General features: G+C 48.5%; 1 protein-coding gene across 4 annotated transcripts in view; it reads right to left on the reverse strand.

Moving 5' to 3' along the window:
- Positions 1-11,759, reverse strand: part of Syt6 (synaptotagmin 6) — a 57,825-nt gene extending 46,066 nt beyond the window's left edge. For 3 of the 4 annotated variants that reach the window (XM_026394174.2, XM_077791422.1, XM_026394176.2), the window contains exons 1-2: positions 11,597-11,759; positions 46-394 (exon numbers count right to left, since the gene is read on the reverse strand). In XM_026394174.2, the coding sequence (XP_026249959.2) occupies positions 46-394; positions 11,597-11,759 (512 nt within the window). Of the gene's footprint in view, positions 1-45; positions 395-11,596 lie in introns of those variants that run through there. The other variant, XM_026394177.2, reaches the window with a different exon arrangement.
- Positions 11,760-27,106: the final 15,347 nt, after the last annotated feature.

The following is a 27,106-nucleotide window of genomic DNA, read 5'->3' on the forward strand; positions in this document are numbered from 1 at the left end:
AAGTTGGCCATGGGAGGGTTAGAAAAGGAGGGGTGGCCCCTTCACCTGGTGGATGATGCTGGCTCTGTGGTCTGTCGCTGCAGCCGGGTGTGACGCATGATGTGCTCCTTAACTGACATTTGTACCTCCGCCGGGATATCTGGCGACGTGTGGCTGATCTTCACGGCGGCCTCCAGGAAGCCCAGGGTGCTGGGGTCCTTCAGCTTGTCCGCCATGTTGCCTCTGGAGTTGGGACTCTGGAGGGCCTCCAAAGGAGGGTTAGCAGCAGAGGGACTGGAGGCCTCCTTGTTCCTCCAGGGCATCCAGCACAGCTTCCAAAAGAGAAAGAGAAAAACTGCCACCAGGGCCACACCACACACAATAACTACCAAGGCCAGGAGGCTGACAGAGGTGCCTGCCCTCGGCACGAGCCGGGCAGGGAGGGACAGAGACAGACAGGAGAGCAGGTGACAGTGTTGGGGGGGGGGCGGCACACAGAAGGGACGAAGACGGAAGAAGAGAAAAGAATGGTCATGAGAAAAGCTCCCAAGTCTGAGGGAGAGAGACGGTCTTCGGGTTGACTCCCGAGGGTCCATTTTGTGAAATATCTGCAGCCTTATGTTCACCTCCGTCTGGTTTCTCCAGGGTTATCCCCACCCCCCACCCTCCGCCAGCTTGGGGAGCACCTGGCTGCCTCCCCTACTGCCTACTGACATGTGCACCGGGAAGGCCAAGTGACTTAAATGGCAGTCTAAGCAAATGTGCAAATTCGTGAAGCGTGCATGCTTAGATGCCTTTGGAATTTCTATTAGAGATGTTACTACGGGCAGACTTTTAACAGTGATTTTTTTGTATACAGATCTCCTCCCCAACTGGCTGTGAAGCCCTGTGGGGTGGGGGTGGAGGCTCATTAACTCACCCTCCCCTCTTCTTTGTCCCACCCCCATTGGGCCCAAGGCTGGAGCTCATTGTGTTGACTTCAGGGAAATGGGGTCGAGCCTCATCTCCTTGAAGGCAGAGACTGGCTGCTTCTTCCCACAGCCCTGCATGCAGGAGGACCCCATGAATACTCGTGTTGACTTAGAATCTGATCTATACAGTAAGTCAAAGCTAACCTCAAAATACAAATGATTCTGATAGCCTTCCTTCTCCATTTCCATGGCTCTTTGAGAGCTTTGCTGCCAAGCTGGTATTTTTAGGCACAGTGGTTGATTTGGAGGTGGACACTCACTGCCCCATGCCCAGCCCACTCCTGAACCAAGAGATGTCCATTATCTCAGCAGAGCTGCTATAGCGGGGTGCCTGCCTTTGTGAGAAATCACTCAGCAGACCTCTCATCCACTTCCCTCCCCAAACCTGGGAAGGAAGCTCTGAACCTCAGGCCTCTTCCTGCTCTGAGTAAAGTTAGAAGGCTCTGAACCAATGGCTGGCTTGTGGGCCAAATGGTCAGCGAGTAAAAACGGTCACTGTTGGACAAGTCAGCAGAAGAGTTTTGTTTGGCTTGCATCATGACTGAGAAGTCACCAAATTACATACATCATTGCCCCAGATTTCTGGTTTTTCTGGAAGAAGCTGATGCCTTGGTAGCTGGACTTAGGTTCCGCAAAGTGGGAACTGGCGACTCCTTTGAGCTCCCTGCCAGCTCAACCTGGCACTCCCTGTTCCCCGAGGCAGGCTGGTGGGGTTGCAGTCGTTGGATTAGTCTGCTTCAGTGCTTTAATAATCTTAGGACTGATGGTGAGGAATGACTCCACAGGTACTGAGGCCAGGCTGTACCTTTACAGATGGGAGCAGTGTCCCTGAGCAGAGATTTGCCTGCAGTTACAGGTTGGTCAGATGCAGAACTCAGACCAGGGTCCAGATGCCCACTGCCCAGCCTGGCACTCTCTGCACTGTCCTGGTCTGTTTGTCCCTGGTGAAACCACAGGCTCCTGGAGGCTATTGTGATCTTGTTCTTTTCACATTGACTTGACTCATGAACTAGCATAGGAACTGGCACATGAGAGTGAGCGAGTGAATGAATGGCATATAAAAGGGTGTAATTATCTCTCTCTCTCTTTTTAAAGGGTGTGATTATCTCTCATTTAAATTAAGTTTAACCAACATTTACTGAGCATTTGGCATGTGCCAGGTTCTGAGCTAGGCTTGGGGTACAAAGATGCCCAGTCCTTCCTGGAGGGAGGCTGGGTACTTTCCCTGAATACAGGTTCAAGGAAAGCTGTCTCACATCCAAAGGGATCTGAGAAGGAGGTGAGAACTTCAGCCACACTCTCTGGGGAGCCAGCATTGCCTTTCAACTCCCTGTTGCAGATAACTTTCCTAGATCCACTACCAGGTACCTCCATGAAGAGGGAATAATAGCAGAGACTCTTCTTCAAGTTCCTAGCCACAGACCACCACCTCTGTCTCCTGCCCAGACCCTGCACAGAGACATCAGGGCCTTCCCCTGGCCAAGAGATGGGGCTCATCCTTCCTCTAGAGACTGCCAGGGACCAGAAAACTGGATTGATTCTAAGTTAACCACTAGGTTAAAGGTCTCTAGTGTGGTGAGCACATGCCTTGGGGCCACAGGAAAAGAGATCATTTTAATGTATATTTATTATCTCATATAAGAAATCAAAAATTTATATGCAGATTGATAGTAATAACAGCATTTTATTATTGGGTTTAGTCAATTTATTCAACATGACTATGTCCAAGGCTCAAAATGCTTTTGATATACTTCTTCACTCAATCCTTTCCAATGAAATAGGTACAATATGATCCTGATTTTGTAGACATAGAAACAGACACAGAGAGTTATATAGATTGCCCAGGTCATGCAGCCCGTAAGGGGTAGAACTGGGCCATAAACCAGCCAGTCTGGCTCTTCAATTTCACTGCTATAGAACACGTATATAACCTGGGGACAAGTAAGCATCTATTGGAGGTACTAACTCAATATTTTTTTGTTATGCATTCATGATCTAAATGGCTTGGGGACTATTTTTCTAAGCTTTTATCCTCCCGGGATCATCAGGAAAATGACTACAGATATATGTGTCCTTATTCTGTGTGTCGGGCCATCTCCAGACCCTTCAAATCTATTCTGTTAACAGCTGTTCTGGATGCATCCTCTGCAATATGAGTCACCTTAAAACAAAAGGTATTTCTAGGGCCTTGCTTTCCTTTGATCATACATTTTGCTTGCTCTGGTAATAATTAGAATTTTAATGAGAAGGGGGGAATGAGGGGGAATCCAGAGAGCATAGAGTGCATTTAAATGTTCAGGCTGACAAAAAAAAAAAAAAAAACTGAATTCATAAATGAAAAGAGAGGTGGGGGAGGGGAGGGGCCAGGGGGATCAGTTTTTTCTCAGTGTGGTTGCTATTTTGATTGCTTCTCCACGTGACCCCCAGCTGTTGTTCCCTTGGAGCCGTGGCTCCCTAATCACAGAGGCAGAGGATATGGATTATTGGGAATCAGCACCCAGCACTCGATACTGGTTATATAAGGCCAGGAGGCCCATCCTATGCCTGGAGGATCTTCTTCTAGGAGAGCCTGGGCTTTTGACATCTCACAGGCAGGCAATGCAAGGAAAATTGGCTTCCAAACAGAGAGGATTCATCCATACGGGGTATGCAAGATAGTGAACATGACAAAAAGAGCGGAATCAGGCCAGGGGGAGGAGATGATTATAGAGGATTTAACCCCTTTAAAAAAATCACCCCATGTGGCCTTGAACTCAACCAGCCTTCATCCCCTGGTGTGTTAGTCAGCTTTGCGTCACTATAACACACACCTGAGATAATCAACTTATAAAGAGAAAAGGTTTATTTTAGCTCACAGTTTTAGAGGTTTTAATCTGTGTCAGTTGATCCTATTGTGACACATTGTGGTGGGAACATGTGGCAGAACAAAACTGCTTTCCTCATGGCCAGGAAGTGAAACAGAGAAAGGCAGAGGGAGGTGCTGGGGTCTTGCTTTCTTCTTCAAGGGCATACACACAATAATCTGAAGACCTCCACCTTTTCCTGCTTCCTCCACCTCCCAAGAGTGCCACTCTGGGAAACAACCTTCCAACAAATGCCTTTGGGGGACATCCCAGATCCAAACCATAGCATCTGGAGAAAGGTACACTGAAGTTGGGAAGCGATGCAAGCTCCTTCGGTGGCCTAAGGACGAGGCCCAGGCCCAGATGACCTAAGTTGTGTACCTTCCTACCTTGGACTTTTGGGGCCAACACATCAGTACGTGTCGCCTCCCTAGGAAATGACAGGTGACAAATGGCCTTCAAAACCCCTTTCCCACTCACAGCTTGTTTGAACTTTAGCCCTGGGAGGCAGATGGAATTCTGAGGGCACCTCTGGCCCCTCTCCGAGTTCTGACCCTGTGATCTTCCCGTGTATACCTGGAGTAGCCCCTGGCCAAGAGGTAAGTCTCCAGTGACAGAGCAAGTGCTCAACACAGCACAGCAAAAAAGAAAGTACTTTCCAAGTGTCTGTTTTCTTCCTCTGACTCTTCTTCTTACTCTCTCCTTCTGCTTAAAGAGAAAGAAGCCTTGCTCAATGATGCTCAGAAGACAGGGCTCATTGAAAGTCCATCTCCATTTTAAACTGTTTGACAAACTGTGTAACCTTTCTCAGCCTCAGTTTTCTCATCCATTAAACGGAACTACTACATTATTTACCTCATAGGGTCCTTGTGAAATTTAAATGGGGTCAAAAGTGTATCAAAAGTGCTGAGGTCAGCGCTTAAGAAGGTAGCAAGTAGTAGAATAAACGTTAGGCTATTTTTTAATTAGAATTGCCTAGTTTTGAACGTCCCTTAGTTCTGAGATGTGTTTAGTGGGCAGAACACCTGCAAACCATGAACGATAATATAGATAGCTTTAACCTTATCATTACAAACCAAGAATAATCTTGCCAGCAGAAACAATATAACTATTTCCTACATTTCCAGGACCCTCTGTGCTTTGAGACACAGCACAAACCATGTCAAAGATCACACATTTCCAAGTTTCTGTTAATATCTGTTTGCTTGTTACTTTCCCCCTTGTTTTATTGTTACCATTACCACCCAGCTGGTGAACAGGAGTTCCAAAGAGTTCCAAAGAATAAAATCGTGAAAGAAAAATGTACAATCAAGAACATCCTATGTTCTTGCCAAGTTTTCCTGGAAAAAAAAAATTTTTTTATACCAGGAATTGAACCCAGGGGCACTTAACCACTGAGCCACATCCCTAGGTCCTTTTATGCTTTATTTAGAGACAGGGTCTCACTGAGTAGCCTGGGGCCTCAATAAGTTGTTATGATTGGCTTTGAACTCACGATCCTCCTGCCTCAGCCTCCTGAGCTGCTGGGATTATAAGCATGCACCACCACACCTGGCAGTTTTTCTGGAAATTAAGGAAAAGAAGTCCATTCCTGTTCCAGTAGCCCTTGGGCTTCTGGTTTGGGGAAACAGAGTTGCCTATGGAAGAGAAAAAAGCTATGGGATTCGGCTTTGGAGACACACCCCAATGACATGGCATTGTACAGGAGCACATGGCTTTGAATGCTGGCTGGGGGACTGGACTTCATAGGTGCTCGGAAGCAGGGTAGACATCTCAGATGGGCACTCATGCCAGAATGACCACAGAGCACATTTTATTCACATTGCTTTCTAATTGTGTGACCCTGAACTAATCCTTTAACCTCTCCAAACTTTGGTTTCCTATCTTACTTAGTGAGGGATCTAATGACTCCTATCTCACAGGATCACTGGGAATATCACATAAGCTAAGACTTTGAGCACAGATGCTGGTATATGATGAATACCCCCCAAAATGCAAGTTGCTGTTATTCTTTGTGATTTGTGGGTTTGTGGGGGATTTGTGTGTGTGTGTGTGTGTGTGTGTGTGTGTGTGTGTGTAGGACAATAGTTTACTGTGTACAGAACAGACCCAAAGGGAGGCCTTTGAGGAACAGAAGGGAGATACCAGATGAGATGGCAAAGCATCTGAGGGACCCCAGGACCCTCTACTTTCCTGAAGTTAAGATCCCCCTGAAGGCCATCACGTTAAGACCTGCCTATTACCATCAATGAGACTGGGTGCCAGGGTGATGGCCCAGGGCCTCCCTCCTCTTCCAGAAAATGCTATGCTATTAATTAGCAGCCCAGATCTTGCTTCTCACCCCTCTGACAATCCTTTCTCCAGAGACAGAGCCCTAGGCCACCTCCCCTTCTCTCCGACCATAGTGCTCAGATTCCTCAGCCAGTTCTTATCGCTTGCTATTGTTCCAATTTTTCTAATGGGCTCCCATGTCAGGAAAATCCTTTTTGTAACAGTCACAGGCATTCTTGCTAACAGATCATAATTGAAAAGATAAACTGGGGGGAGGAATCGAGAAGAAAGGACCATTTTCCTGCTTTCCCCAGTGCCTGGAGCTGCTGGTGGACCCTCAGGAATGTAAGTGCTCAGACCCTGCAGAGCAGAAGCTGCCTTAGCCTAGCTGTCCTTCAGATACAGATGGAGCCATGGGCAAAGCACAGCCTAGGGACCAGAAAGCAAGTAACACAGAGACCCAAGAGTCTAAAGGAACAATTTAGGCTGGGAAGATAAATCCATTAATATTAATGATTTTATAGGCTATTTATGTCTACACAGTAAACACTGTGCCCTTTACATTATCTCATTTAATCTTTACAGCTTCCCAGAGAAATTGGTGTTCACCTTTTAAAGATAAATAAACTAAGGATAGAGATGTTAGCTAAGTAACTTGTTCAGGGTACACTGCATTAAGAAGGAGAGGTAGGATTTGAATCTAGGATTTTCTGATGCCAAGATCCAGGCTCTTGAATCAGGCATCTCAGGGCACTGGAAGTGCAACTGAAGAACTATAGGATCAAAGTGTGGACAGAGAGGGGAAGCATTTCTAAGTTGTGATCAATAGAAGATGGTGAGGGGCAGGGGCATCCTCTAGTCTTAGGCCTGAACCTTGAACTTGGACAGAGTCCTGCAGACTTGGATTATGACTCCCGCCCCCCACCTCCAGCTTTCTTCTTCCCTGGAAAGTAAATATCCTGCAGTAAATATCCAGCCACCAGACAAGTAACCAGTGGCCCCTGAAAAGTACCATACAGACATATGCCTGAGTGTGTGTGTGTGTGTGTGTGTGTGTGTGTGTGTGTGTGTGTGTCTGTTGGGAGAACAGAGGCTATTCTGTGCTGAGACTCTGACATGGTACATTAATGATAAGCTCTGTTGTGGCTTGTAAATTCATTAGGAGAACTGGATTTAATTAAAATGCAGGGTTAGGGGAATGGGGAGTAGAGGGCCACTGTGTCCTTCCCTTCTTTAGAGATCCAAGACCGACTACCTATGGGGATAATTAGCAGAGTCCAAACAGAGAAGGAATTAATGTTCCTGGTAAATCTGTGAAGAGGGAAGACAATGCCAAGCTAATTACAGCCACACCAAGCTTTATGACCGGGTGCCCACTTCCACCATCATTAAGGAACTCAGAAATGTATTGGAGACTAATGTGTCATGGCTAACAGAGCATTGACACTAACTTAGCAATTATTAGTATTAGCATTTTGGCAGATGGTAACTGTACCTTTCTGCCTGACCCATCAGGACATGTAGCCTCTCTGAATCCAAGATCTAGGCTGGAGCAATGGAGGGGAGGGGCAGAGAGAAAGCCAGAGAGATTCTTTTCTGTCTGTCCTCTTCTCTGTTTGTATCTGCAACTAGTGAAAGGAAAGCTCTGTGTGGGTCCTTGGGGATTAGGAAAAAGAGTTTAGCACTCCAAAAGAAAAGGGAGAGATAAAGTGTCATTCTATCTAGAGCACCCAGATCAGGATGCCCTGCTCACTTCTGCTGTCACAGGTTCCTCTGACTGCAGATCCTAGTGGCTCAGTCCTTACAGGACCTTCTCCTCAGCAGGACTGGCAGAGATGCTACCTAGCTCAGTCCAGACTTTCTCTTACCATGCTCTCCGCAACTTCAGACAACTCTACACAGACCCTAAAGAAAGCTGGCCTGATCCTAATGCCTCAATGACAGTCCTAATTATTTGCAGCCATATGTTTTACCCTTGACTCTGTGGATGGTAAAAGATAAAGTTGGAACAATTAGAAAAACATGCAGCTTTTGTACAGAGCTTGAAGGGATGATGCACACTGAAACTGTCTTCCCCACTTGTAGTTGCCACGTTCAGAGGGAGAAGAGAACCATCTAGGACTATAAGTGCTAGATACTAGACCTCACTTGAAGAAAACTAAAGCTTAAAAATACACCCGAGTTAGAACATCATCCCATGGGTGCTTCAGGATCGGGCATTGTTCCCTTCTTCAAAAATGGCAAAATTTGCAGGATTCTTTCCTTTCAGCAAGAAGAGTGAAGGAGTAGCTGATTATTCAATTGTAGAAACAGGACTCTGTTTTAATGAAATGTTGTACACTTAATTTGCCATCACACACAGGGAAAACATTCTCTGTGTTGCAAAAAACTAACTTCAAAGCCAGGTGGCTAAATCACAGACCATCTCCAGAGTCATTAGCAAAGTGAATAAACATCACATGCAGCTCAAGGCCAAGGGTAAGCTGGCTGTCAGTCTGGGAGGGGAGAGGCAGCTTGGGTCTCCCATTGAGTCCCTGCATTTTCTAGAATATCTCTGCTTACTACCTTGAGCCCAGAACTCACACTCCCCACACCTAACCCTCTGCAACTTGGCCTAAGGGAAGAGATCATTCATTTCTGCAAGGCACATGATACAGGAAAGGTGAAGAACTGCTTGTCACCCTAACCCTAACCCTAACCCTAACTTGGGTGGGTGTATTAAGGGAGAAAGCAGGCCCTTTGCCTTGAGAGTTTTTAAAAAGAAGGGCATTTGCTTTTAGCTCAAACAGTTGGGGCATGGGTGTTTCCAAGTCAGTGTCTAATTAACTGAGATTTTTCCACGCAATTCCTAGCATTGGTTCTGGCACATTGGGAGGGTCTCAGTAAATGATAGTGGAGTCTGTATCTCAGAGTGTTACTAGAAATCCCATGAGTTAGAGACTCAGAACAGGAGGAAGGCAGGGGAAAGCGTTAAATGATAAAAGGAGCTGGGCATGCTCTACCCATTTTTCATAAAACTGCAAAGACAAGATCCAGCATTTCTCTGACTGGAGATTCTGGACTCAGGCAGTGGCGGTGAGATGTAGGGAGTAGGCTGGGAGGTGAGACACCTGGAGCTCTGGTCCTGAAGTCTACACCATCTTCCCAGACACTGTGCTCACCTAAATTCTTAAGGTCCCAAAGCTACTCTCAACCACTTTCTTTCTTGTGCTATGACCCAGGGTCTCCTCTCTACTTCTCCTATCCTTTTCAGTCTCCAAGCTTGGCTCTTGGGCTTCCTGGGGCTTGTCACTCAGCAACCAAAGTTCAAGTTCCCCAGGGCTAACAACTCAAACTCGCCTTTTGAATCAGCCTGCAGGGAAGGCATACTGATTCATCTGGACTGACTGACTCTTACCCCTCAGGCTTCTCTCACCCTCAACCTGGCTGTCCAGGCACCTGTCATTCCAGACTAAAGGGCATTTCTCTGGACAGAACACCAATGCCTCCCTACTGCCTGGATATGCTACACACAAACACCCCAACAACCCCCATCCCCACCACCAGGATTTCTGCCCTGAACAGACAGGGGGAATCCCAGGTAGAATTCGACAGGTGTGTTCTCACCCTCTAGACTGGAGATGGATCATTGGAGGAAAAGACAGAAGAGAGCTAGGTAATAAGAGGAGACAGGAAGTGACTCTGGCTTGAGGAAAATTCTCTATCTGGTGGGTATGGGGAGTTGGGTGGTGTAGAAGCAGATGACACCAGAGAACCAGAGTCTAATAATATTTGGGGAGCCTAATCTGTTCTGAGAATTTCCAAGGAGAACCAACTGCCCAGCCTTAATCATTGTGCCATCCTCTAGAAGTTCTCCATGTCTAATCTCCATCCCTTCTGCTGCAGTAATCAACCCATCGATTAACTATTGAGAGAGAGAGAGAGAGAGAGAGAGAGAGAGAGAGAGAGAGAGAGAGAGAGAGAGAGAACATGCTAGCGCAGGGACCCCTACAACTCATACAGGTCAGAGGTGAGCTCCAAATCACCAAAAGGCTGGATATAGACCAGTCACACATACACAAGCCTCCCCTTAGCTCTATTTCTAACGCGGAATACTCCTCTATTTCCCACCCTTAACCTCAAATGAAACTAGGGCTCTGGAGCCTGCATCCCTGGGGAGCTTACCCCACCTGTACCTGCTTGTGGAACCTCCACTTCCGACCCTGGCCTCTTGTCCCTGGAGAAGCGGGTGGGAGACTAAATGCCCACTTCTAGCGACCCCCTAAACCTCCTCTCCCACGCCAGCGGTGTGGAGCCACCGGGAGACTCCCGCATATCCCTTGGCCCAGCGCCAATGGGGTGGGGGGTGGAGGGACAAGGAGAGATGGAGTCTGCGGAGTCCCAAGGAACCCCAGCGCCTTGGTCCCTGCAGGATCTCCCCACCCCCACTCCGCATTCTTCCCAGCCGGTCCTCCGGAGGGGACGCGACCCTGTTCATCCTCCCACCGGCACTCTCCACGCAACGGGACAAAGAAACCCCACTGCAGCCGGCAAGCGTGACCGCAGGGCACTGGTGCAGCAGGTAAATACCCAGGGCCAGCCCCTGGTCACACCGCCGATCCTTCTGCGGCTCCCGCCGCCAGGGCGCGACAAGCCATTGCCGCTGTCGCGACTCCTGCGAGACGTCGCAGCTGCACTCCGGGCCCCGGCCCCGCGGGGCTCGGGCTCGGGACTCACCGGCTCCGGCGAGCTCGACTCGACTCGGGCTCCCGCCTGCACTCGGCGGCCGCCCGGGGCTGCGTCGGGCGCAGAGTCCGCGAGGCTTGGGCAGGAGGCGCCCTCTTGGCAAAGTCGGCGAGAGGCACCGGCTCAGTCGCGCACCCGCCGGGAGTCCGAGTGAGTCAGAGGGAGACCGAGGGAGCGAGTTATAGGGGCGAGGGGGGTGTGGGGGGAGGACGCCGCGACAGCCTCCCCCACTCCGCCTCCCGGACCCCCGCCCCCCATCGGAGACGCAGAAAGCCACTAGCAGCGCGAGAGACACCCGGACACAAAGACCTCGTGCCAGCCGCAGACCCAAGTTTCTCCCTAACCCAGGGGGCTCGGCGTTTACCGAGAGAACGACGGACGGTCAGATCAACTGATGAACTCTAGCACCTGGACACTTCCAAAGGGGACAAGCTTTTTCGGTGGCCAGTACGTCCCTTGGCTCCTGTTGGATCCACTAACCCCTCCCCCGGCAGATAGCCTGTAGGGCGAGCCCAGAAACGCGAGGGAAACTGAGGCCCCGAGGGTGTCGTCTGCGTGGAGCTTTCCGCTGGGCCCCCACAATAGTCACTCGAGAGGGGCAGGGGGTTCTGTGACTCCCGATTCCCTTCAGATCTCTCCCTGCCCTGCAGGAGATGGGCCAGGGGACGGTGTGAGGCTGGTGGCCAATCCAGAAGCCCAGGCTGGAGTTCTCGCTCCATCTTCCCGGCTATTGGGGCGAGTGTTTGGGGCATGGGGACGGCCAAGATGAGAATCCAAGAAGGTAGGGGGTCCTGGGTCTCCCGTTACCTGCGTCGGCAGCGCTCGGACTCCTCTCTGGGGGCTGCAGTTCGAAGCTCCGACAAGTCTCTACGTCCAGCCCAAGAGGAGGCGGCCGGGCCCGGCACAGTGAGGCCAGGACCGCGAGCGCCGCCTGGCACCGAGGCCCTCCGGCCCCCCACACCCCGCTCATGCCCTGGACACCCAGGCCTGCAGAGCAGCCTCTCGAACCCTCACAGCTGCTGCGGGACTGGGGCGGGGCAAGGCGGCCCCAAGAAGACCCTCCCCGCAGCGGCCCCCTGCGGCTCCGTTCTGCTTTTAATCACTTCCCCGCAGGGTCCCCGCCCCTCACGTGGCATCCCGCGGCAGCTGGCAAGTCTGGCGCCTCCTGGCCGCCCCCTCTACACTCAGGGACTGGCCTGAGTCCGGGCTGGTTCCAGCCCCGTTATCCCGCACCTTGAGGGGGTGGCAAGACCAGGGAAAGAGCCCGAATCCCTCTCCGCATTCAGTATCGGTTGTGACCTTGGTCCTCTCTGAGCCTCAATTTTTTTTCTCCCGTAAAGAAGGTATAATGATTATGAGTGTTTCATGGGCCCCCTGGGATATAAAGATAGTGCTTGTGGAAACGCTGGGTAAACAGCCACATGCCACACAAGTGGCAGCTAATAGATCACCCCATAATAGATGACCTGGCTGTGAGTGGGAGGACCTTGACAAGAGAAGTTAGTCAGACTTGCCTCAAGTCCCATCTTCGGAGATAGAAGACCCCAAGATTGCGGAGCGATGCAAACTGCCAGAAGACTTTCTGAGCCCCGCAATCCTGCGGTCCACAGTACCCGCACGTTGCTATGGCGACGGGAGATAGCGGCCGTCTCTCTCCATGGCAACGGGAGGGGAAAGTTTCTGGCGAATAGGAATGGGGGGCATTTCAAGAGGGTGCCTTATTCCCGCCAGACTCACCTCCCTGATCAGGTGCCACCCCACCAGAAACAATGTGTCTTTTTCAATTAAGTATAACAAGGACCCGAAGGACTGAAAATTAAACCGTGGGATTGAGGCTAGACTTAAAAAGCAGAACTCTCAGGAACTGTGGAGTGAGGCCCAGGAACAGGTTGTCTGGGGGGCTTTGAGGTGCCTCACTCAGTGCTAGAAATGTGTGCACCATGGCGGTCAGCGGATTAGGACCCTGCAGAGCCCAGTCACTGGAGTCTCTGTCCTCTACCTGTCCGCGGTGCGGCCCCTCTCTACGTAGGACTCACCCAAAGCTCCTTCCCCGAGCTGGGACGGAAATTTTAGCGGGAGCCTCCGGAAGTCTCGGGGCTGGTGCGTGCTCGGGTGGGCGGTGGTGGAGGAGGGTCTTTCCTCCTAATTAACACTCTAATTGGAAGTGGCTCGGGCGGTGACTCACGTTCCGGAGGGAGGAGATTCCGAGCCCCAGCTCCTGGCGGTCTCTACCGTGCACCATCTGCGCTAGAAGAGCCACCCGGTCCTTGCACTTGCGAGCAGCCCGGGGCAGCTAGTGCCCCGGGTACCGAGGACCAGGCGGCAGCCTGAGAGCACCCTGGCCTAGTTCTGCGGTCTTACGGCCCGGGACGTTCCTGGCTCTGTCCACGGTGCTGAAGAAATACTGCCTGGACACGGGCTAGGGGAGGGGGAAGGGCGCTTGGCGGGGGGTGGGGTGGGGTGGGGAACTGTCGTAGTTTCCACCCTGACCCCTGGCGTTTGTGATTTGAAAGATTTAGGAACTGAGCAGGAGGTACTGAGCAAACACGATCCAGGCGATACTATGCAGTCCAGGCCACCTTCCTGCGGGTGGTGCTGGGTTGCTCTTCCAAGAACAGGTAAGGTTCTAGAGTCTCCATTCACCTTCCGGTGCTTCTGAAATCCCACCTGAGGAGCCCGGAGGCCCCATAACCTTCTCCTCCACCCAATGCAGACCTCAGCACCAGGAAGAGACAGGAGCTCGCAGGTCCCTGGCTACACGCTCATTAGCAGTTTCCAAAGCGGCGGGTTTGTGTTTATGTAAAACACAAATGGAGATAAACTGCTCTCTGCCCGTGTTTATGGCAACTCTGTCACTCCGCGGCGATGTCTCCCTCCCCCTCTCGAGTTCCAGGGGAAATTCGCAGAACAAAGCGCCTTGTTTTGCCTTTGCAGAGAATGAAAAAAAAAACAGGACCGGTCCAAGGGCCCAGGCCTGTGATGCAGGGAAATCAATATTTTGCTTACATCCGAGTAGGGGAATTTGCATCTAAACTGAAGGCAAAGGAGCCTGTTTGGAGCAGAGCAGGTGGCAGGAGCTGAGAATTAACAGATAATTTCTCATTGTTCCCGGATTCAGCCTCCACACTCGGCAGGCGGTTCTGCAGCCTCTCTGGTGCTCTCGGCAGCAGCTCCGGACCTGGCATTTCTCAACCTAACAAAGAGAAGGAGATTCTGACCTGACAGGGATACAGCAAGAGGCTGGAGCTCCCTGGCTCCTATTGAATTTGGAGTGCAGAAGTGAGAGTATTTGAGAGCTGCAGAGAGAATAAAACAGAGGCAGAGACCAGAGAAAGACAGACACAGAGGGGCAGAGAATGAGAGAGATACATAGAGAGATCGCAGAAGACAGAGAGAACAGAAACAGAGACCATTGCACTTATAAAGGGACATATATTCAGAAAGTGATATTAAAAACATTTTTCTTACATTATAAAGCCTCACCCTAGTTGTCTTCTTCAACCTGCCCCTCCACAGCAGTTGCTGATACGGTAATGGTCACATAACCAGACACAAAGCAGAAAAAATCCTTATGTAAAGATGGGAACTTTTTCTCTCCAGAACCCTTTTCCCCACAAGTCCAAACCCCAAACACATCTATGCTTCTTCCCAGTGAAGAGACAAAATTCAGACTCCCCACATCCCACCCAAATACAGAAAAGGAAGAAAAGTAGGAATAAGTGGAGTTGTCCCTTCAACCTTATCTCTAGAGAAAGACCATTCTGTGTTTGGATTTGGAGTAGGGGCAGGAGAGAAGGCAATATGGGGATAGGGCCAAAAAAGGGTATTAGATAGCCAATGTCCAGGGATGTAGGACCCATGCACCATACCAGCCATGAGGACTTTGCATGTTCTGTAAGATAAGGTCAGTGTCCTTATCTGAAGTTGAATTAGGACCTCTTTGAAGCTGCTTCCAGCAATAACACTCTAGAAGGGATGGTTTTACCCATGTCCAAATCCCTTTTGTCTTCCCCTCCCCCACTGCTCATACAGCTATGGCTGGAACATCCTGAGTCTGGGGCCTTCAGGTCAGATTGCTCAGAAAAAGATAAGGGGACCGAAGTGGTGTGGGATACGAAGGTTGAAGGCAGAAATCAGGGGGCTCCCACCCCTATGCTCTCCTCTCCTCAACAAAAGTTCATGTTTCTGCCCACCCACCCCTAAGTCTCTGCCCTTGGGCAGGCACCCACCCTGCTCTGACTAGCACTGTCTTGTTGCATTATGCTGCAACTAAAATAAATTAAAACCAAATAATAATTTTTTTTTAAAAAATTGAACCTTGGTAGGAAATTGCTAATGCCGTAGGCGTGAAGAGTGAGCTCCTTTGACATGAGCCGATGTGTCATATTGTCTTTCCATCTCAATGCAAATTTCTAAATAGGGAGCCCTCTTCCTATTCCCTCCTCCCTGTCAAGTCCCCAGCAGAGATGTAAAGGGAGCAGTCTGACGCTCTTAGTTGAATTGTCTGACGTGCAGGGAGAGACACAGGGAATCGACACAAGTGACACAGCTTTACCAAGTGAGTGGGAGCCAACAGGGACACTAACCCAACCTTGAAAACCCCCTGATCTCCTCTCTCTACCTCCCTCATCCCCTGCTTACTGAGACATGTTTTTTTCTCAGCTATAGAGGGACATCCAGCAGATATACAGAGGCAACCTGTACTCTTCCAGGCAAGTAAGTCTCTGAAAATTGCCAAGAAGGATTTTATCTCATTTGAACCCTGAGAAGTAGAATCAGTGGATGCTAATAATCCATCTGGTAGTTGAGAAAATTAAATGACTAGTCCCAGCCATACAAACTAGGAGCTAGCAGAGAACTGGAACCCAGGCCTTCTGATCCCAGATCAGTTCCCCTTCCTTCTTCACTGTGCGGGGGAGGATGGTAGGGATGTGGGAAAAAAAAAAATCATCTTTTCTTTGAAAAGTTTATGATATTTAAAAATTGACTTTGTAAGAAATACAATATTTGGAAATAAACTATACAACAGTGAAAGAAAGATTTATTCCTAAGCCTCTTTGCATTTAGCCATTCCAATTGCCTCTTGGACTCAATTGCTAGTCCAGAGAGAAGTTGGTGTCATTGATAAAATCCAGGGTGGGGGCCAGACAGCTTCACAGGTCAGGACTAGTTTGGCTGCTTTGCTTTTGGATGGGTGTCTGCTACAAGGGAGTCACTGTTACACCTGAGTTGTGTCCTGTGGTCAGAGACCAGCTGCCAGGAAAGAGCCAAGCTGTAGTTCTTAGACAACCAAGACCTTAGTGACTATAATTCTCCCCAAGGAGCCTGGAGAGAGCGTGCAACCTCAGGACTCTGGCTGTTCCACTAATGAAAGGGAACCAGATAAAATGCCAAAATGGATTAAAGTGACAACTCCAAAAAGGCTCTGCCCAAATCAGGAGGTCTTAATCCTGGATTAAGAGAAGTCAGGTGGGAAGAATCCACTGAGCATGCTTTGGGTCAAGGGCCTGAAGCCCCCCTGTGGAATCAAGGTGGCTGGAGCACCTGGAGAGAACAAATCTGCTCACCATATTCTAGCTTTCATGTATTTGGTAAAACAAAAATCCTTTTCTTCCTTAGCCCCCAAGCCCAATCTGTATTTCTGCTATTTGCTAACGGCACAGGTTTGAGTGAGTCAGCCCCCCGACCATTTGTAAAGTATTACACAGTTTATATAACACTCTCATGTACGTTATCTCATTTCATACAACAACCCTGAGAGGTGGATGTTATTACTCTCACCTCCCTGGTGAGGCCCCAGACAGGCCCAAAATAACTGGTTTGGGATTCTTTGCTGGCAAGTGGCAGAACTAGAACTCTAGCCTCTCTTTTCACACCATTCATTTACTTGTTTATTCATTTAGCATTTATTGAGGTCCTATTAAGAGCCAGTTCATGCCAGGAACCTGGGACATGGTTGCTGTGCTGTATCCTGTACCCAGTGGCCTTTAGCCACACAGCATGCAGAGTCCTGAGGATGGGGGCTCTGTCCTGAGGGAGTGCACTTAATCATGGAGAGAGGCCGCGTGTGAAATTGATTTAAAATGAGTTCTTTCACTTCTTTGCTGCATAGTTGCCCATGCCCACGTCAGCTGTGAAACTCTTCTGTGACACACTTCTCTCTGGATTTTCCTTATTCTGAGTTCTCTACTCTCCTGTAACTCTGTCCTTCCAGGGTTCAGTTCTTATCCCTGAGATGAGACGCTGAGTGGTCTCACCTACTCCTGGGACTTCAAATTTTAAATAATATTAAAATTAATAGTAGTAGTACGAAACACATACTGAGCATTTTTTACCCTGTTCCAGGCTCTATGCTGCTTGGTTAATATGCATTCTATCATTTAATCCCCACAATGACCCTGTATTATCCCAAGTGTTCCAAGTGGCAGCCAGAACTGGAAACCAGACCGTCTCACCCCAGGGCCCACACCTAAGGATCTCCCATTCTCTGTCCCATCCCTTTCTCCTTGATTCTACATGTGCGGTTCAGAAACTTCTGACCTCATAAATTCAACATGTCAAAGGTGGAGATTTCTACATTTTGCAAACCCGCTCTTCCTCCTTAAATTAGGACATAACCAAACTAGTTTCTTAAAGTAAAAACCTCAGAGGCCTCTTTGATGCTTCCTTCTCCATTGTCTACCTGCATTCAATCTCCAATTTGTTATTTTTTTTTTTACTCCATATAATGGTTTGAACTCCTCCCCCACCCCATTCCCATTCTTGCATCCACTGTCACTGCTCTAACCCAGGTGCTCAATATTCCTCTTCAGGATCACGACGGTGACTTATAGAATAATATAATTATGCCACCCTCGCTCTCACAAACCTTCAGAGACTGCTCCTGGGTCCTTTGGGATAAAGTTGGCACTCTCCAGACCCGGCCTCCATCCACCTATGCAGACTCCTCCCCAGACGCTCTACAGTGGTGTCCCCTGTAGGCAGTCAGTGCTGTGGCCACAGAGCAATGATGCCTGCCTCTCCTCCTCACTGCCCACCCACCTTCCCTGCTTCTGCTTAATTTGTTGTCTTCCATCTGTGCCCTCTCTAGGTCCTGGAACTTTGTAACACTTGTCTCCCTGTCCTGCGCATCTGTCTTCTTCCTCATTACCCGGCTGGCTCCTGGAGGGTGTGGTGGGGTGTGGAGGTGAAGAAGGTGGGCTTTGGAGCCAGAGTGCCTGCTTTCAAGTTTATACCCACAATCCAAATGAATGAATGACACAGCAGCTGCACGACCTTGGGTGAGTTACTAAACCTCTATGTACCTTCATTTTCTTGTTTATAAAATGCAGATGATAGCAGTTGTCACTCTCTTATCAGTTTACTGAGACGCTTCAATGAGTTGATGTACATGAAGCACTAAGAACAGCCTGACTTCCAGAGTTGACTGGGATGTCCCCTTCCTTGTCAGCCCACTGCACTCAAAGCTTTCCTTTGTCATGGAATTTAGGGAGGCAAACCATTGATTGCCACCTGTGAGCTCCTTGAGCTAGGATCTTTCTCATATTCTTAAGCTCAGTGTCTCACCAATGGATCCACGTTTAGCAAATGTCTATTGCTTTTAGGAGAAGGGAATGGGTGGAGGTAACACCATGCAGAGGGAGGAGTGCATGTGGGAGGAATCCCCGAGTAGAAACATGGGCCCAATCAGGGGAGGCTTCCAGAAAGGGGAGAGTTTTGAGCGTTGGGAGTTTGTTTTGTTTTGTCAGGCAGGGTTTAAACTGGAAGGAGTCAGGGGAACATATTCATTCTAGACTGCAGGAACAACCTGAGACATCAGTTTTAAGCAAAGAATAAGTAATTTATGTGAAGGAGAAGACAAGACTTTCATGGCCTGGGGCAACGATGAAGGACAAGCTGAGAGAGGACTTTGGTGCTAAGTATTCCCACATCCACCACTCGGAGGTTCAATCTCTCAGCTGGGTTTTTATCTAGAGCCCAGACCCTGCAGTCAGTCCAAAGGCTGGGCAAAGGGACACCGGACCCCAGCCCTCCAGGAGATGTCCTTGAACCTACAGGAAACTGGGAGGCACCAGCTCAAAACTCTTCTGCAGCCAGGCATGGGAATCCCAGTTGCTCAGGAGGCTGAGGGAGGAGGACTGCAAGTTCAAAGCCAGCCTCAGCAATTTAGTGAGGACCTGTCTCTAAATTAAAAATAAAAAGGGCTGGGGACATAGCTCAGTGGTAAAACACTCCTGGGTTCAATCCCCAGGACCAAAAACCAACCAACCAAACAACAACAAAAACCCTTCTGCAAACTCACAAGAGTTTGGGGCCTGAAAAGTTTCTTTCTGAGAAGAAATTCCTCATTTTGTTTCTCAAGTGTCAAGCTATCGCTGTGAAGCAAGCGAGTGTGTGTGTGTGTGTCTGCTGGGACAGCTGACTGTTTGCCAGGATAAATTTCTGATAATAACACACAGTCATTACTGTGCAATTAGCACTGCTAATGAGGAATACAAAGTTCCCTTCCCACTCCTTCCCTCCCTCTCTTTTTACCTCTTTCTGTCCTCTTCTCCCCCTTCACACACATTCTCCTCCATCCCCTCCATCCCAGAGCTGGCAGTGGGGGGAGGAGGGGTTCAGGGTAGGGCTGTCAGAAACCGGATTCTGACTCTCAATTCTCCTAAATTAACAAAGTGTCTGGAAAGCTGGGAGAGTGGCCGAGAACAGAGGGATGTGGAGGGAGGAGAGGGAGAGTTTAGCCTTGGACATGACATCAGTGACGTTTCAAAGGGAGGAAGCCAGGAGCCTATGAGACGGCCTACCTTCAGGTAATGTGGCAGTGACGTGCTATCCTAGAGACCCTGGCTATTGTCCTGGTAATCGGGGGATTGAAGAGCTAGCCCGTGCTGAGGCCAGGTACCAGGGCTGTGGGCGGGTGATGCTGTTTGTTTAGGCTGCTGGTAGGAATAGCAGCAAACTCAATGGTAACATATTTTGTTTCATTCTGAGTAATTATTCCCCCTACACACGCGCTCTCTCTCTCTCTCTCACACACAGAGGCATTAGCACATTCAGACACATGCGACCAGAGGGGTTCTCAGCCATGCTCCTGAAAGCACAAGATAGATTCCTGGTTACCTGTCCCCCTGGGTGACTATTGAGCTTTCAGGGGACCTCAGCAGCCTCTGTAGGATGGAGAGGGGCACGTTTAAAATCTGCTCAGAAAATCATGGAGGGGGCCCAGGGCCCAAGGAGGCTTCTGCTTCCAAGTGGGCTTCTTCACCCCCCCCGACTGATGAGCAGAATCCATGGTGGCTGATGGGGTCCCACCCAGGAATGGAGGAGGAGAAGGAAGAGAGGAGAACAAGGAAGTGAAAGACCCTAGCCCAGTTAGCCCAGTTACCTAAGGCCAAGATATGAAACCAAGATATCAGGCAGGCCATAAACAGGTTCAGGCGCCAGGCATGCTTTCCGGACAACCGGTTGAAGAACAGAGCACCTGCATCCTGAGGCATGAATGAATAAACCGGAACAGATAAGCAGGAACAGAAAGAATAGAATGCAGACCTGTGGTTTTTGGAATGCAGACCTGTACCCCCTAGATGGCCTATATGCTAGATTTAAACAAACCAATAAGAAACCTGTTGCTTCCCGCGCGCGCGAAACCTGTCCCAAACCCTATAAAAATCTCTGTATCCCCAAGCCCGGGGTGCCAGTTCACCAAAGCTCCGGCTGAGGTTCTGCTGGACACCCGCAGGCGCCTGTGTCCCAATAAACCCCCTCATGCTTTTGCAGCCAGTGTTTCGTGTGATTCTCCTTGGACAGGGAAACGGGGGTCTTTCATAAACGGGGTGCTTTTCAGAAGGAAGAGGAAAAATGGTTAAGCTTCCAGCTCCAGCAGGTGGCCTCAGGGACAGGAGTTACCCAGGTGGGGCCTGGAAGTCCTAGACACTTGTGGGGATAGCAGCAGGCCTGGGGGTGGCCCCAGGCCACAGCTCCAGTGCTGGGGAAGCTCCAGCCCCAGCAGGAGGCTGATTGGCTGGCCTGGCTCCTCTCCTGTCCAATTCTTTATGATTCTGTGCTGTGAAAATTGCCCAAAACCAATTGTTTTCCTCACAGCTGTGCTCACCTGGGGGCGGGCGGGGGGGGGGGATGGCAGGAGACCTTCATTATTCATTGGACTAAACTGTTAGAGCCAAACAGCACAACAAAGGGTAGCAGCCTGCTTTCTTTGGAAGTCCGTCTAATTGTCAACGAATTGGTGAGTGAGATGCTGAGTCCCGGGAGGCTCACAGTGGCTTCATGTGGCTTCATTCAGCCTGGGAGGTGCCAGGGTGGGGGGAGGCAGAGAGATGATGAGCAGAACTTGGGCAGTGCTTTCCTGGGAGTTCCTGGGCCATGAAAGTCCCTCCCGTGAGCCCCCCTCAATTCTGATGCCCTTTTGTTCCCCCACAGTCCAGGCCGGAGCCACAAACGCTGAGCCTTTTCTGCTTTGATATCTTTATTGGGAGGAGGGCTTCAGCTTCCTTATTTGGGTTGGATCCCCTAGAGCCCTTTATTTCTGCAGTTTTAAATGTCCTCAGGCTTTAGGTAATTGCTAATTTAACTATCTCCAGGATCAGACAGGGACAAGACCCTAGGCAAGGGGAGGGCAAAACTGTGTCTGTTTCCCCCCTCCTTTGGCATTTCCAGCCTTTGCTATATAGTGTCTGTTACCTAGTACGTGCTCAATAAAATTTAATTAGGTGGAATAACTGGGATGAGTGTTTCCAAGTTTGTGGGGTGGAGTTATTTTTAGTTTAATCAATTCCTCCCTGCCAGGGAGAGAAGGGAAAAATCACCAAGTGTCTAAAAGCACAGGGAAGTGATGCTGAGCACAGAGTGGGAAAGGAATGTGTCCTCCTCTACCTGGGATTCCTCAAATCTGGCCACATGGTGAGAACTCCTGCCTTGAAGATCCCCCAGGTAAATGTTCATGTCCTTCCTGTAGATGGCAACCACCAGGACTGGGAGACACTGCCCCATCTCGTCCCTCTGACTTCTGCGGACTGGCACTAGGGTCCTCCAGAGCACCATGGGGCAGCTTCTGACTGATTCTCTCCATGCCCTGGAACCTTCTTCCTTGAAGCAGTGGTGCAGTTTTCTTTCCCTCCCTTCCTCTCGGATCCGCTGTTGGTGCTGCGGCTGTCTCCACATTCTGCTCCTGGGATGCTCATCCACCACCTGTGCTCTCACCTAAGTGAAGACAAAACTCCTCTTCCTGGCTTTTCCTTGACATGCCACAGTAGGCCACCAAAGGAAAGACCCTCAGAGCTACCGAGGAAGAAGGAGTTACAGATCCCATCCGTAAGTCGGGGTATCTGAGACTTATCACACTTCCACCAGAAAGAGCAAGTGCCAGGCCACGGGTGCCTTGCCTGGGTCCAACCCAGTAAGGTGGAGCCAGTAGGGGTGGGGACTGTCAGTGGTCACCAAAGGAGCAGTGGAAATGAGGGTTCTGACATTTATCCCAAGCTCTGTAGCAGCAGCCAAGTGGTCACTGTGCTGTACAAGAGAGAAGAAAGCTAACGGTCACAAAGTGCTGTGTGTGTGTGTGTGTGTGTGTGTGTGTGTGTGTGTGTGTAGGTATTGAGCCCAGGGCCTCACACATGGCAAGCTCTTTACCATTGAGCTACATTTCCAGCCCTTTTTATTTTTACTTTGAGATAGCACCTCACTAAGTCGCCCAGGCTGGCCTTGATCTTGTGATCTTCCTGCCTCCGTCTCCCAAGTCACTGGGATTACAGGCATACACCACTGATGCCAGCTCTCATAAAATTACAAAAGGCCACAGTGAACTGTCACCCAGAGAGCTAGACGACCCTGTGTTCAGTGCAAGACAATTCCAGGTGACAAGACACAGATTGTTTCAGAGGATGGGCCTTGGAGTTGGTTAGGGGTAGAGAATTTATTTAATACGCATAACCTTCCCAAACATCTGTTTCCTCATCTATAAAATGGGGGACAGTGTGGCCACCTTTTGGAATTATCAAGAGAATTAAATATGATCATTGCTGGAAAAAAATAAATTCAATTGTTTCTAGAAAAAGAGTAAGTGGCCAATAAATTGTAGCTATGTGATTATGATTTGGATTTGATGACGGCTTAATGACTCATGTGAAAATCAGGACTGTGACTTTGATGCTAGGTCACGGGTTGAGCACCTTGACTCAGGCAAGCAGAACCTGCCCTCAGCTCCACAGAGTGATCTGCCCCAAAGCGGGAAACAGGTGTCAGCTCGTCTGAAAGCCTTCAGGTGGCCCCTTTCCTTCCACTGAGGTGGACACTAATGGGGGAAGTGGTGAATAATGATTAAATCGAGCCCTTTAGACATAAATTATGAATCCATGACCTTTCCTAGCTTAATTACTCCCACGGCTGGTCTGGGCTCTGGTGCTAGGCCCTGGGAGGCACATTCTGCTCACAGTCAGCAGAGCCCAGGGCCTGGAGCTTCTGCTTTCATCAGCCTCAGTTCATGTGGCTGTTTCTGCAGCAGGAAGATTCTCTCACTGTGATGAAGGTCATGGCCTCGGCTGGCGCAGGCCCCCTTGGGCTCTCCTAATCCCTTGACCTTTGCAGAATGACCTTGTCCTCATTTAAAGCTTACTGACATTCTTGCTGGCTTGTTTTGTTTAAAAAGCTCAATCTGAGAGTTATTAATAAAACTGTCGTTCTAATAGATCCGTGGGTCCTTATTGATCTGACACATAGAAAGAGCACAGGACACCTGCTGAAGGGGTGACTCTCTGGGGCCTAAAGGGGTACTGTCAATTTGTAGCCCAAAGAGGATAGAGACCAAGAGGTTGGCTTTTGTTTGATAAAAAATTTTCAAACATATATAAAATAGAATAATAAAATTCTACATATCTATCACCTAACTTCAAAAATTATCAACATATCCCCCGATATTGTTTTATCTCTTGCCCCCAATCCTTTTTTTTTTTCCTAAAGTGTTTTAAGGCACATTCCAGATATATTATTTCATCTGCCAATTCTTTTGCATGTACTTCTTTTTTTAAAAAAATTTTTAACATTTTATTTTTTAGTTTTCGGCAGACACAACATCTTTGTTGGTATGTGGTGCTGAGGATCGAACCCGGGCCGCACGCATGCCAGGCGAGCGCGCTACCGCTTGAGCCACATCCCCAGCCCTCTTTTGCATGTACTTCTGACAAATACATATGACTTTGCCTATATTATCCCTAGCAAAACTAACAAAATAATAATTCTCTACATGCTCAAATTACCCACTTGTCTAATACGTCTTTTTGTAGTTGGTGTATTTTGATCCATCATGGTTGGGTGTTAGTAGTAACTTCTAACTTCCTACATCGAAAGTGGGTGACCTAATGGCATGACCTAGTCAGCCGCCGAGCCAGGTCAGTCATTAGTGGAGATGTTGGGGTAGGGACAGGAAGAAAAATCCCAGTTTCCCAAGACAGGGCCAGGGTAAAAGAAAACTCTGTTTTAAGCTTGGCTTTCTTGGGGATGTCTGTTGGAGTCTGGGGTGCAGAGGTTTCCCTTTGTTTTATTATAATTGCCCTCCTCTGGGAAAGGCCTCTCATGGTCACTATAAAACCAGGCAGGAGTCGTTTACGTTGCCCTGACTCAGAAGTTGTGGCTTTCTGTTTCTTCCTGGATTTTCTAGACACTTATGTTTAGGTGCCTGTCCTGAGCTGAAATTTGGGGAAGACAGATAAGGAACAGGCCGGACACAACAGAAACTTGCTGTCTGGTGCCATGATAACCCAGACAATCTCTTAAGCCCTTTGTTACATGTGAGCAAAATCATGCAGCCAGAGGAGGGAGCCACTGAGTCTGCAGGAGTCAGAGAAGGCTTCCGAAAAGGGGACATTTTGAATCAATTCTGGAGGTGTGGAGGTCTCTGAGGCGCCCGTGAGTCACGGCTCCAGATTCCAGAGCAGAAATAGACAGAAATCAGAGATCAAATATATGTTTTATTGCAGGTGAAACTGAAAAGGAGAAAACAGCTTTGATGATTCAAGGCCCAAAGGATTCCCTGCTCTCCATCATGAGAAATTTTAAATGAAATGTGATGGGGTGCACAGAGAATGTGGACAAGAGAGAGGAACATTGAACAAACGCTGCACAGGTTGTCAAATGGTATTGTGAATGGATTAGAGCTTCATTCCTGTGGACTCTGGTGATAGTGAGGAGTTTCTCTTATAGAGTTTGGGCCAGTTGTGAGCAGCTGTAGTTCAGTTCACTTCTGGATGGCTGTCTGTCTTGGGTTTCTATTGTACGCCCACAGTTTTTCACAGAGGTGCTCACTTGTGGCAAAAGCCTCTTTCATTAACCGATGTATTTAACTAAGGACAAAATCACCAACTAAGCATAGGAGATACAGTACTGCGAAAAATCAGACTCCCAGCCTTCCCGAAACTTATCAGCTCATGGTGGAGGTGGATGATGAGCAAGTGTCAGGTAGTAATAAATGCCAAGATGAAAATTTAAGCAAGAGAAAGAAGATGGAGAGCAAGAGATGATGTCTCAGTGGGTAGAGTGTTCAGAAATTATTTCTATGAAGAGATGACATGTGACCAAAGTGAAGTGAGGAAAATATTTGAGTGTCTGGAAGTAAATTCTAGATAAAGAGAAGTGCAGTGGCCATGAGGTGAGAATGTGCTGGAAATGTTTGAGGAGCTTTGGGCAGGACAATGTGGCTTGAGTCGAGGGAGAGAAGGGGAAGGGTTAGGAGGCAAAGTCATGGAGATTGTGTAGGTTGTGCTGTCAAATGTAAATAACTATGTGTGGCAATTTAGATTTAAATTAGAGTGGAATAAAATTTCAAGTTCAGATTCTCAGTTGTTGTAGCCACGTTTCAAGTGTTCAATAGCCATGTATGGCTACCATTTTGGATAGCACCAGAAACAGGACATTGCCATCATTGCAGGAAGCTATTAGATGGAGCTGATAAAGAGCTTTGTAGACTCCAGTAAGGATCAAGGATTTTATTCCAAGAATGATGGGGAGTTCTGGAAGGGTTTTGGAAATAAGTGTTTTGATCTGGTTTGCATCTTGAAGTGCTCATTCTGGCTGTGTGGAGAATATGGTGCAGGGAAACAAGTATGGAATTAGTGATGTTGGTTAGGGGACTGATACAATAATCCCTGAGAAAGATAGATGGCAGCTTGAACCTGGATGGAAGCAGTGGAGGTGGTAGGGATTTTGGATATGCAGAGGTGCCTTTACTTACAATGGGCTTTTATTCCAATAGGGTTTCATAAATTGAAAATATTGCAAGTCAATGATACATTTGATACACTTAACTTTTACTAAACCTCAGAGCTCACCAATACAATATACGTGGAATCTCAGTTGTTTTTCACTCATGATTGTGTGGTTGACTGGGAGCTGTGGCTCACTTCTACCACAAGACAGCATCTTATCACATATCCTTGACCTGAGAAGACATCAAAATTCAAAATTCAAAGGATTATTTCTACTGAATGTGTATTGCTTTTGCATCATGGTAGTCAAGAACTTGTAAGGGGAACCACCATCACCAGTAGGGGACTGTTTTAATCAGTCATCACTGTGACCAACAGACCCAACAGAAACAATTCCAGAGGAGGAAAAGTTTATTTGGGGTTCATGGTTTCAGAGGACTCAGTCTGTAGACAGCTGATTCCATTGCTTGGGGCCTGAGGTGAGGTAGAACAGCCTAGTGCAAGTTCATGGCAAAGGAAAGCAGCTAATGACATGGGAACCAGGGAGAAGAGAAAGAGCTCCACTCACCAAAATATTAACCTCAAAGGCACACCCCCAGGAACCGACTTCCTCCAGCCCCACCTGACCTGCCTATAGTTACCACCCAATTAATCCATATCAGTGGATTAATCGACTCATTAGGTCATACCTCTCATAATCTCATCATTTTACCTCTTATTGTTTGATTATTTTATTGTTTCACTTGTAAGCTTTTGAAGAACACCTCATATCTCAACCATAACAGAGACTCTCTGCATCTTAAAGGTAGAACTAAAAGACTGCCAATGGATTAGAGCTGTGGGATGTGTGTGTGAGAGAAAAGTCATCAATGACTCCCAGATTTTGATCTGAGAAACTGCTTGAACTGTGGTACCATTTACTGAGCCAGAGATTCCTGGGGAAGAGAAGTTTTGGTGGTGGTGAGGCCGATGTGGAAATCAGGCATCCAGCTTGCAGGTTAAGTTTGAGGTGTCTATTAGCCATTTAGAGATAGAAGGAAGCAGTTGAATATTGAAGTTTGGAATACAGGGGAGAGGTCAGCGTTGGAGATAAATATCTGGGTGA

Source organism: Urocitellus parryii, chromosome 11 (genome assembly GCF_045843805.1).
Source record: "Urocitellus parryii isolate mUroPar1 chromosome 11, mUroPar1.hap1, whole genome shotgun sequence".
NCBI classification, from domain to species: Eukaryota; Metazoa; Chordata; class Mammalia; order Rodentia; family Sciuridae; genus Urocitellus; species Urocitellus parryii.